At 40.4% G+C, this 12834-nt stretch overlaps 1 protein-coding gene across 2 annotated transcripts in view; it reads left to right on the top strand.

Annotated features, from left to right (window-relative positions):
• RFXANK (regulatory factor X associated ankyrin containing protein) overlaps window positions 1-11862 on the top strand; it is a 37610-nt gene extending 25748 nt beyond the window's left edge. For both annotated transcript variants that reach the window (XM_089670813.1, XM_089670812.1), the window contains exon 9: window positions 5561-11862. In XM_089670813.1, the coding sequence (XP_089526939.1) occupies window positions 5561-5613 (53 nt within the window). In that variant the 3' untranslated portion in view covers window positions 5614-11862. The remainder of the gene's footprint in view (window positions 1-5560) is intronic.
• The last annotated feature ends 972 nt before the right edge of the window (window positions 11863-12834 follow it).

Consider the following 12834-nt stretch of genomic DNA (forward strand, 5'->3'; position numbering starts at 1 on the left):
TTAGCTTATGGATCAGCAGGGGGATTTTGTACGTTTCCCAGGTGTTCACCAGTGCGGGTGTCAAATCATTTCAGGACCTCAAAGGGGAATATGACCTCCCCAAAATGCTTTGCGTGCCCAGTTCGATGACTCTGTTTTACAATCCAACTCTAATTGTCTTTTGGATGTGATTTTGGGCATGGAATCCAAGAAACTTGCGTCTACATTCTATAATGCTCTACTCTTACCTTCTGCATCATTATTGGCATACCGTCGTAAAACCCGCTGGGAGGTGGATGTGGGGGAGCTGGATGATGAAATGTGGGAGGAGGTGGTGTTCTCGACTGAGATGGTTTCCCCAAGGTTGTCGAACCATCTCACTCAGCTATATATTATACACACAGGTGAAACTCAAAAAATTAGAATATTGTGCAATAGTTCATTTATTTCAGTAATGCAACTTAAAAGGTGAAACTAATATATGAGACAGACTCATTACATGCAAAGCAAGATAGTTCAAGCCGTGATTTGTCATAATTCTGATGATTATGGCTTACAGCTCATAAAAACCCCAAATCTACAATCTCAGAAAATTAGAATATTGTGAAAAGGTGCAATATTCTGGGCTCAAAGTCTCCCACTCTAATCAGCTAATTAAGCCATAACACCTGCAAAGGGTTGCTGAGCCTTTAAATGGTCTCTCAGTCTGGTTCAGTAGGAATCACAATCATGGGAAAGACTGCAGACCTGACAGTTGTGCAGAAAACCATCATTGACACCCTCCATAAGGAGGGAAAGCCTCAAAAGGTAATTGCAAAAGAAGTTTAATGTTCCCAAAGTGCTGTATCAAATAGAAAGTTATGCGGAAGGGAAAAGTGCACAAGCAGCAGGAATGACCGCAGCCTGGAGAGGATTGTCAGGAAAAGGCCATTCAAAAGTGTTGGGGACTTTCACAAGGAGTGGACTGAGGCTGGAGTCAGTGCATCAAGAGCCACCACACACAGACGGATCCTGGACATGGGCTTCAAATGTCGTATTCCTCTTGTCAAGCCGCTCCTGAACAACAAACAACGTCAGAAGCGTCTTACCTGGGCTAAAGAAAAACAGACCTGGTCTGTTGCTCAGTGGTCCAAAGTCCTCTTTTCTGATGAGAGCAACTTTTGCATCTCATTTGGAAACCAAGGACCCAGAGTATGGAGGAAGAATGGAGAGGCACACACTGCAAGATGCTTGAAGTCCAGTGTGAAGTTTCCACAGTCTGTTTTGATTTGGGGAGCCATGTCATCTGCTGGTGTTGGTCCACTGTGCTTCATTAGGTCCCAGGGTCAACGCAGCCGTCTACCAGGAGATTTTGGAGCACTTCATGCTTCCTTCTGCAGACAAGCTTTATGGGGATGCTGACTTCATTTTCCAGCAGGACTTGGCACCTGCCCACACTGCCAAAAGCACCAAAACCTGGTTCAATGACCGTGGGATTACTGTGCTTGATTGGCCAGCAAACTTGCCTGACCTGAACCCCATAGAGAATCTATGGGGCATTGCCAAGAGAAAGATGAGAGACATGAGACCGGACAATGCAGAAGAGCTGAAGGCCGCTATTGAAGCATCCTGGTTTTCCATAACACCTCAGCAATGCCACAGGCTGATAGCTTCCATGCCACGCCGCATTGAGGCAGTAATTGCTGCAAAAGGGGCCCAAACCAAGTACTGAGTACATATGCATGCTTATACTTTTCAGAGGTCCGATATTGTTCTATGTACAATCCTTGTTTTATTGATTGCATGTAATATTCTAATTTTCTGAGATTGTGGATTTGGGGTTTTCATGAGCTGTAAGCCATAATCATCACAATTATGACAAATCACGGCTTGAACTATCTTGCTTTGCATGTAACGAGTCTATCTCATATATTAAAATTAAAAATTAGTGAAGCGCTTGTATCACATGAATACAATCATGTATCTCCATATAGTGTAATTATAAATCAAAGTGACCACTATATATAATAAATGTGTGTTGACTCCCTCTAGTGAAAAGAAAAAATAGTGTCAACCAAAATAGCTAAATAACACACATTAGGAAACTAAATATATAGTGCATAAATCAAATATAATGAACAGAATATATATATACGTGAAAACAGAATATTGGCCACATACAATGGTGTCTAAATTATACATAAATGATATATGCCATAGGTGAACAAGACAATATCAAAGGTGAAAAAAATATTCCATGCATGTGACTGTGCTTTAAGCTGGAACACACACGTGATCTCCACTTCTAAGTGCAAGTACTCTCCTTCAAATGGCAGCAATGCCTGCTCACCTCCCTTCCTCGACCCACACAGGGCCTCAAAGCAGTTACCACCTCAGTGGTGTATTCCTCTGGCAGACTCCTTATTCCTCCTCCTCTCTTATGCAACTCATAAAAAGACAAGAAAGCCTTCCATAGTGTAGTAAATTTAATAGGCAAAGTTAAAAATTACAAAGTATTCCACTCACATGCTCCTTTCCATAAAAAAGCGTTTTTCCCAGCCTGTGGGTAGATATGCATGCACCTGGGGGAATCCAATATGGCCACTGTGTCCGGACATACGTCACCAGGAAGTAGACAAACCGACGCGTAGCGTCACGTGCGTCGTGACTTCATCAGGGTTCCCTGATGAAGTCACGACGCACGTGACGCTACGCGTCGGTTTGTCTACTTCCTGGTGACGTATGTCCGGACACAGTGGCCATATTGGATTCCCCCAGGTGCATGCATATCTACCCACAGGCTGGGAAAAACGCTTTTTTATGGAAAGGAGCATGTGAGTGGAATACTTTGTAATTTTTAACTTTGCCTATTAAATTTACTACACTATGGAAGGCTTTCTTGTCTTTTTATGAGTTGCATAAGAGAGGAGGAGGAATAAGGAGTCTGCCAGAGGAATACACCACTGAGGTGGTAACTGCTTTGAGGCCCTGTGTGGGTCGAGGAAGGGAGGTGAGCAGGCATTGCTGCCATTTGAAGGAGAGTACTTGCACTTAGAAGTGGAGATCACGTGTGTGTTCCAGCTTAAAGCACAGTCACATGCATGGAATATTTTTTTCACCTTTGATATTGTCTTGTTCACCTATGGCATATATCATTTATGTATAATTTAGACACCATTGTATGTGGCCAATATTCTGTTTTCACGTATATATATATTCTGTTCATTATATTTGATTTATGCACTATATATTTAGTTTCCTAATGTGTGTTATTTAGCTATTTTGGTTGACACTATTTTTTCTTTTCACTAGAGGGAGTCAACACACATTTATTATATATAGTGGTCACTTTGATTTATAATTACACTATATGGAGATACATGATTGTATTCATGTGATACAAGCGCTTCACTAATTTTTAATTTTATTTTGCACTTATTGGTATCAGCTAAGTGACAGCAGCTGTATTTTGTCAATTATTCCCATGAGCGCAGGAGGATCCCTTATTATCTATCTCATATATTAGTTTCACCTTTTAAGTTGCATGACTGAAATAAATGAACTTTTGCACAAGTTTTTTTTTTCGGGTTTCACCTGTAGAACCTACTTGACACCAATTCAATTGTCTAAATACAGGCCACAACATAGCCCACTGTGCCGTAAATGTGGGGACCCTGACAGTATTTTCATTTAATATGGTCCTGTCCCCTCATTCGGGGTTACTGGTCTCAGGTGGTCTGGTGTCTTCATGACAAAATGGGCTCTCCCCTTAACCTCTGCCCTAAGCAGTGCCTGCTCGGTTTTCTTCCTAGTTCAGAAACCGACAAATTTTAGCCTTTTTTTGCAAGAGACGCTATTTGTGGCTAGATCATTGCTTGCTCATATGTGGTTGCAGGCGTTGTCGCCTACGTTTTCACAGTGGGTAGCTGCAGTAAATAGTACTTTACCATATAAGAAGGTCATTTATATACATAGAGGATGCCCTGCTAAATATCACAAAGTTTGGGATAAATGGCTCGACTCTACATTTACTTGTGACGAGGAGGAGGAGGAGGAATGATTACTCTCTGTCAATCTATTATGTTGGTTGTTATTATGCTGGTCCTCCTTTCCTTGCCTGCGGCAAAGGCTCTACAGTCTGTATAATGCATTACTCGCTTGTCTAATCGACCTGTTTGTTTTCATTGAATATGTAATGCGACCGCATGTCTGTTCCCCTCAATAAAAAGTTTACTTGATTTAAAAGTTCACAAATGTGTCAAGGCTCAAAGCACAACAAAAGGCAATTTTTTTTTTTTTCATTTTGGATAGAGTGGAGATGGATTAGAACCCCTGTCAGTTGTTAATGCTGTCTGTGCCCCCTGTGAGGGAGATTCACCTCCTCTTTTTGTCCTGTTTACCGTTATCATTGAAAGTTTAAAGAAAATCCCACATTTTGGGTTGTCCCAAGAAGAGCAATAGAGGGGAAATCCTCCCATGTTGACATTAGTTCTGGTGACCTGGGGGGCTGTAGGGATTCCCTTAATTTGCAGGGATTTCCTCTCACTTCCTGTTTTGGCTATGGGACAGGAAGTGATGGGAATTCTCCCCAATGGGATGCAGATGGCAAAAAATAAACTTACAGGGGCTATAACCCTCCTCTACTGCTATACAAAATGAAAAAAAAAGATTTGCCTATAGTTCTACTTCAAATATATTGCTGTTTAAATGCAAACTTAAATTCAAGTAACTGAATTTGACTTGATATTGGCCCCATACAATCCCTTGTACAACATCTCAGACTAGGAGAGGGAGGGGCTGTGTAAGAAGCCAAAAACATGTGTTGCAGTGCTCATTTGGCAACAAGGAGCATGCTAAAAAAACCCCCCAAAAAACAAAATAGCAAAGTGACAGAGAGATTGAGCTCCGTGTGTTGCTTCCTCTTCACTTTCCAGTCACAAGCTGCAGTAGGAACAAGGTCCTAGCTGTATTATTAATTGCAATAGAGAAAAATCAGGCCTCTTGTCCTGCCAGAGCAGTGTAAATCTATGAACTGGATGGACATAGACGGTTCTACATTTTCGTAGATGAAACAGCTCCCATATTTGTATTTCACCTGTGTTTAGCTGATGGGCTGGATTTTAGTTTTAAATTGATGATATTAAAGGCTCAGATAAAAAAAAAAACACACAAACATGTCATACCTACCAGCTCTGTGCAATGGTTTTGCACACAGCAGCCCCGATCCCCTGCCGGTGCTCTTTTCCCCTTCCCCTGCTGAGTGCCTCCAGAGCAAGCACACCAGCTATGGTGAAACAAAATTCATCATGACTGTTTCTTGCAATGCTTCATGGGACTTGTAGTTCAACAACAGCTGGAGTGACAAAATTGCCTACTTGCTATGTTATATAGATCCTGGGCATGTTCTATTGTTGCCGCTTGCATGGAAGCCAAGGAACAGTTCTGTAGCTATAAGATTGTTTCTGCGTGGAAGGTATATTTAATACTGTTGACACAAAGAAGACAGACATAACCTTGGTAGCCTATATAGAGTTAGAAAACAGAGAAATTAATGGACTTGAGATTGTTTTTGTCAAGCTTATGGTGTTACAATTTTCTCTAGTCCAACAGGTCATTGAACATCACATCCTGAGATTGTTTCAGAGTCAAGTGTGACCCACAGTTGAGAGGAATAAGAAGAGCAAGATATATGAGCTCATCATCATCTGCTCAGACATCTGACAGAGGTCATGGACAAGATGCTACAGAACATGCTAAGCAAGCTGGCATTTCTTTTGTAGAGGAAAAGACTTTATTGAAGCACCTGACAGAAGAATGCACGTTCAGAATAGGAACATCTTTATCTAATCAACCTCGCTAACACAGTATATTGAAGGAAAAAATCCATGGCTTGTGTTGGGCAGCAGAAATGGTACTTAAATGTTTGCTGCTGCCCTTGGTAAAAGTGCCTTGCCCAGCTATAACGATAGAGGGCCTGTGTAGGTGGCATTTTAGCATATTTTCTTCTGTATCTCCAGCACCGCTCCGCAACTTTCAAACCATTATCGCGGTATATGGGTAAAAATGTCACTCTCCATTTAAGAAGAATTGCAGGGTATAAAGAGTTTTAGATGGGAGGTCTGTTATAGTTCCCTTTATCTAGAGACTTTTAAACCCTGGAGAGCATCCTTATATATCACTAGGTTAAAGCTGTATATGTATTTGGCACAACTTATGACGCGCATGCGACGGCTTTATTTACATAAATATTTATGCGTGTTTCAGTCGGGTATAATGTTGGCCATATGCATGCAGAAGTTTGGCAATGCAACAAAACAAAAATCCAGCATTTATCAACGTGCTTAACAAAGGATGAATGATTAGGGCTCCAGATTGATTCTGAATAATGATTTTATGGGGTCCCAGTCCACATAAACTATCCATTTGTTGGTTTTCACTGGGAAACTTTTTTTTTTAACCCAAATGAATGGATTATTTGGCATTATTTACACAGTTAGGTCCATATATATTTGGACACAGGCACAATTTTCATACTTTTGGCTCTGTATGCAACCAGAATAAATTAAAATGAAACAATCCAAATGAATTTGAAGTGCAGACTTTTAACTTTAATTCAAGGGGTTGAACATCAATATCAAATACAAATTTTAGGAACTGCAACCATTTTTATATACATTCCCTCCATTTTCAGAGGCTCAGATGTAATTGGTCAAATGAATAAAATGTTCATTTTTAATATTTTGTTGAGAATCGTTTACTGGCAATGACTGCCTGAAGTCTGGAACCCATAGACATTACCAAAGACTGGGTTTCCTACTCTCTGATGCTTTGCCAGGCTCTAACTGCAGCTGTATTCAGTTGTTCATTGTTTGTGTGTCTTTCTGCCTTTAGTTTTGCCTTCAGCAAGTGAAATGCATGCTCAATTGGGTTGAGATCAGGTGATTGACTTGGCCATTGCAGAATATTACACTTCTTTTCCTTCAAAAGCTCCTGGGTTGCTTTTGCAGTGTGTTTTGGATCATTGTCCATCTGTACTGTGAAGCGCCGTCCAATCAACTTTGCTGCATTTGGCTGAATCTCGGCTGACCGTATCTCTGTAAACACTGCAGTATTCATCCGGCTGCTTCTGTCTTATCATAAATAAACTCCAATGACCCAGTGCGACTGGAAGCCATGCATGCCCATGCCATCACACTGCCTCCACCATGTTTTACAGATGACGTTGTGTCCTTTGGATCATGAGCTGTTCCAAGCCTTCTCCACACTTATTTCTTCCCGTCATTCTGGATCAGATTAATCTTAGTTTCATCCATCCAAAGAATGCTTTTCCAGAACTGGTCTGGCTTTTTTTGGAAAAATGTAATCTGGCTTTTCTATTCTTCAGGCTTATGAATGGTTTGCACCTTGTGGTGAACCCTTTGTATTTGCTCTTATGAAGTCTTCTCTTGAATGTAGACTTTGACAATTATACGCCCACCTCCTGGAGAGTGTCCTTCACTTGTCTGGATGTTGTGAAGGGGTTTTTCTTTACTAGAGAGGATCCTGCAATCATCCACCACTGTTGTCTTCCGTGGACGTCCATGCCTTTTTTATGTTGCTGAGCTCACCAGTGCGTTCTTCTTTCCTCAGAATGTACCAAACTGTTGATTTGGCCACTCCTAATGTTGCTGCTATCTCTCTGATGGATTTGTTTTTGTTTTTGAAGCCTTACAATGGCCTGTTTCACTTGCATGGAGCTGCTCCTTTGAACGCATGATGTAGGTTCCCAGCAATAGATTCCAAATGCAAATACCACACTTAAAATCAACTCCAGACCTCTTACCTGCTTAATCGATGAAGAATAAACAAAGGAGTAGCCCACACCTGGCCATGAAACAGCTTTTGATTCAATTGTCCAATTACTTTTTGTCCCTTGAAGGTGGGATGGCTACTCTTAAGAGCTGTAATTCCTAAACCCTTCCTCCAATTTGGACGTACAAATCCTCAAATTAAACCTGAGAGTGAGCACTGTCCGCCCATATCCATTATAGAACTATAGCTTGAATATGTTTTGTTAAATACCGGGAAAAAAAACTAAAATTCTGCCTGTGTCCAAATATATATGGACCTAATTGTGTTTCTTTGCTACACAGGGGAAGACTCTCACAACCTTTTACTTACTACCTACTCAGTTACCCTAAGGCATGTGTATACCAGAGCATACATATCAGTGAACAGAAATAATGGTTTTAACAGGGTCCTGTAAAGGAAAGCACAAGTGTCTGCTGTTTCAGTATTTATGGACACTTAAGCATATATGTATAATTTGATTTGGTTCAATAGATAATTTTTTATAAACTAGAAGATTTTAGCACTTGTTAATCTAAGGGTAGAGGAATAAAATGTAAAATTATTCCTGGCTCTTGTAAGCTTTGCTGTTCTCCTCCTCCCCCTGCATTGTACTTGATAATGTCAGGGCATGCAGCTACCAGCTGGAGCAAGGCAAGTATTACACATGATCATTGCACGGGTGAATTTTGTATAATTCCCGGAGTTGGGATTTAAAGGCAATCTCGATCCAGCGGTGTGCATGAGAGTTGAGGTTCTCTCAGCTCTCTCCTGCCTGATTGGCTCAGATATAGCAGTGAGAGCCAGTGGTTCCTGCTGCTGTCAGTCACAGCCAGTGAGTGTCCCTCACTTAACTCCATAAGACACAGAATGGGGCTTAACCCTGCCCCCTCCTCACTAGCTGTGATTGACAGCAACAGGAGCCAATGGCACAGAGCAGGGCTCGGGAGTGGGCACACACAAGTGCGCGCAAAACAAGCTGCTTGTTCTGGGGGTAGTCAGCAGGGGGAGGAGCCAGGAGCAATGGCAGGGGACCTAAGAAAAGGAGGACTGGGGCTGCTCTGTGCAAAACCATTGCACAGTGCAGGTAAGTATAATGTTTCTTATTTATAAAAAATGTAATACTCTTTAAAGTAAATCTGTCATGAGAAATATACTGTATAGCTTGCCATTGTCAATCCCCTTCTGAAAGAGAGTTGCATGCCATGCTCATTTGCTTCAATATTAATACACTGACCTAGTGCAGTCATAGCTCCCAATATACATATGTGTGCCAGATCCGTGACTCACAAAGTACAGGGGTCAGAGACAGCTAGGTAATAGGCATTTTCTGAATGAGGGCAGCAAACATTCTTCTTCCAGGACAGGTTTCCTTCAAAGCAGCCCTAGTTTCAGATATACAGTATTTTTCCCCATGTTAAATACATACATAAAGTTTTTTTGTATTTACTGCCTCTCAAAGAGCTCACAGTACTTTCCCTTACAAGCTTTCATAGTCCGTACTCCCTAGAATGCAAGAAACATGTTTGTTTAGGCATCATCCAGGGGCAGCATTTGCTTCTGGGATTTAGGGCCAGTTCACACTACAAAAAACGCACTACAAAAGCATTTCAGATACATTTTTGCAGTTACGGTGCAGTTTTAATGCAGTTTGCTATGTTCTAGACCAGTTCTGTCCAGAAAAAATGCAGCATGTTCTACTTTTTTTTTCTGCACTGGAACTGACTGCACTGGTGTGAACTAGGGCCATTGGAATATATGGAAAACACTCACTGAACTGAATCTAGTGTGAACTAGCTCTAAGGCTAGGTTCACACTTCTGCAGGTGAAGAATGGCACACTTTCCCACACTCACATCAAAAACGTGCTGCTATTAGCAGATGATTAATTCTTATTGCCACCCCAACGCACTGGGAAGCGCATAGCACTATGTGGTTTCCCTGCAGCTGCGATTTTGGAAAAGGCGCAGGGACCTTTGACCTGCATTGTCCATAGATACAGCAGCCCATTCAAATGAATGAGACCCTGTGCAAACATGGCAGCAGGGAAACTGCAGTAGTGTGAACCTAGCCTAAGATGGCACAGCAGAGATAATAGAATCCTATAAATTCTCTAGTCTGCACACTATTTTATGGGATGAGTCTGGGAGAGGGAAGACTGAGAATTGCTTTCTTCTTGCGGAGAACACACTGGTGCCATGACTCTTCCAGACTTTCAGGTGTAGACACAGTTACATGTCCTCAATAATTGTTGCTTTCATAGTAAAAGTGACAGTGTTTGTTCAACAAATTATACAGTTTATTCATGCAGCATTGTACAATTTCTAGTAGGTTACATTAGCACTGTACAATCATTCTTGTTTTGTCTGTACAAATCCTTTGCTGATTCACACATATATGTGTGTGGATTAAAGCTCAGGTTTCACAGCTAATTGATACAGTAGTTGTTTACAGGTTCAGGTCAGGTATACATTGGCACAGGATTCGGTCCAGATTTTAGCCTGTTCACACATACGCAGTTTAGAAAAAGGTTCCCATAGAAGGCAATAGCCTGTATTCCGCACCTGAACCCACTGCTCAGAAATCATACATGACTCTTTGTACAACTACACTGAATCCACACTGGACATATGTGAACAGACACCATAGGAAGCAATGGTATTTCACATGTCATGGGGATTGGATGCAGTTCAAACCGCAACCAATCCACATATATATGTGAACTGGCACTTAAAGCAATCTTTAAATGCAAGTAAAAACAGAAAAATATTCCTCCTAAATTTGCTAAAAATTTGCTAAAAAAACCCAAACATTTTTGGGATTGCAACTTTCCTAGTTCTCTACTGTACGCAGTAATTTCTGCCTCCAAACTACTTTGTCCTGTAGTGATGAGGAGGTCGGCAGCAGCAACTGCCACTGAGTGCTGCCGAGGCCATATATGACACACCCAGAAGTGCTGGTTTCTGCACAAAGTATATGTAAAATAGAAATGAAAGGAAAAACATGTAAATAGATATAAAAAAATATGATAAATACCTTTTTTATAGGTGATCACATACCCTCTGCTCTAAGCGGCATAGAGCGGTGAGGGAGGAAAAACAGCACTACACTAATCTACCCAGTGAATGGCTGTGCAGGAGGAAGGGGGCATGTGAGCACAAGTCTGATCATTGGAGGAGAGCAGCCAGAGTTCCCAGCACAGCTAGAGAACTGACCATACTGTGCTCTCATGCCCAGTGTAGTCATTTTATGATAGGAAAGCAGAGGAACTGGCAGGAAAACCAGGGATTTCACACAAACGAAGCAATACAAAGAGAATGAACAGGATACTTTTTCATATAAGTACATGGTACAGCAGGCACATATCAGGAAAATGAAATGCTGGGTTTACATATTATTTAAGCCAGCAATACCTCTTGATTAGTGAGGCACAAGAGAGGTAACTACCAAATAGTTTATTATTATTGACAGGGTCACCTTTAATATACAATATTGCTTTATTTCATTTAATGCATAATTTATACTTTCCCTTGCCTTAACTCTATGATCATAATACCATACACTCACATTGTTTTCCACAGAACATAATTTCTGGGGAAAAAACTTGCACCTACAGTTCTTTTGTAGTCTTTTAATCCTAAGGTTTCATCACAAATTCATAAGATATGTAATGCCACAACATAACTGAACAAAGATAAATGTGCTACCCAGATATCATGTTTCTGAAAAGTAATGTATAAATAGAAAATAGGAAGGTATTTTGGATAAACTTAAAATCACTTTTATGTATACTTCATTAAAAAAAAAAAAAAAAAAAAAGAAGAAAAACCTATGCTAAAAAGGACTTTCTATCTCTTCAAACAGAATGACTATGTTTTGAAAAATAAAGTATTGGATTTTTGTGTGTGTGTAAACCAGATTTATCTGGTAAGTGTAGAATGAATCGCTTCACCTCTTTTCCCCCCCTTTCATGACAAGGACATTTTTTGTTATTCAGCACTGTGCTATTTTAACTGGCAATTGCTCAGTCATGCAACACTGTACCCAAATTAAATTTATATAATTTTTTTTACACAAATAGCTTTCTTTTGATGGTATTTAATCACCACTGGGTCTTTTATGTTTTGGTATATAAACAAAAAAACACTGGAAGTTTTCTTAATTTGTGTTAAAAAACTTTGCAAACATCTTTCTTCATACAATGTGATAAAGAAGCTTACGCGCTACTATGAAGCAAAAAATTTAAAAAGATATAAATATCACCCCCAGAAAATATACAGTTGTGTTCAAAATAACAGCAGTCAGACATCACTAACCTGATCAATCACTGTTTTTGGTAGAAATGATATTTCTACATGGCAAATAATTCACTAGCAGGTGTAGTAGAGTAATAGAAATCCAACAGACCCAACAGTCATGACATGCATGCTGCTGATTCTGTGTAATTGAATCGCTAATTGAAAGGGGCATGTTCAAAATAATAGCAGTGTGGAGTTCTATTAGTGAGGTCATTCATTCTTTGAAAAACAGGTGGCAATTATTGCCCTTATTTTAGGAAGGAAGGCAGCAAATGTTGTACATGCTGGTTACAGTGCATTTCTCTCTGAAATTCTGAGGAAAATGGGTCGTTCCAGACATTGTTCAGAAGAACAGCGTACCTTGATTAAAAAGTTGATTGGAGAGGGGAAAACATATAAAGAAGTGCAGAAAATGATAGGCTGCTCAGCTAAAATGATCGCAAATGCTTTAAAAATGGCAACCAAAACCTGAAAGACGTGGAAGAAAGCGAAAAACTACCATTCAAATGGATAGAAGAATAGCCAAAATGGCAAGGACTCAGCCAACAATCAGCTCCAGGAAGATCAATGAAGGTCTAAAGTTACCTGTGAGTACTGTTACAATTAGAAGGCGCCTATGTGAAGCCAAGCTATCTGCAAGAAGCCCCCGCAAAGTCCCACTGTTGAAAAAACGACATGTGCTGAAGAGGTTTACAATTTGCCAAAGAACACATTGACTGGCCTAAAGAGAAATGGCGCAACATTTTGTGGAC

Source organism: Staurois parvus, unplaced genomic scaffold (assembly GCF_062004578.1).
Source record: "Staurois parvus isolate SC_StPar_1 unplaced genomic scaffold, SC_StPar_1.0 ptg000096l, whole genome shotgun sequence".
In the NCBI taxonomy this organism is placed as follows: domain Eukaryota; kingdom Metazoa; phylum Chordata; class Amphibia; order Anura; family Ranidae; genus Staurois; species Staurois parvus.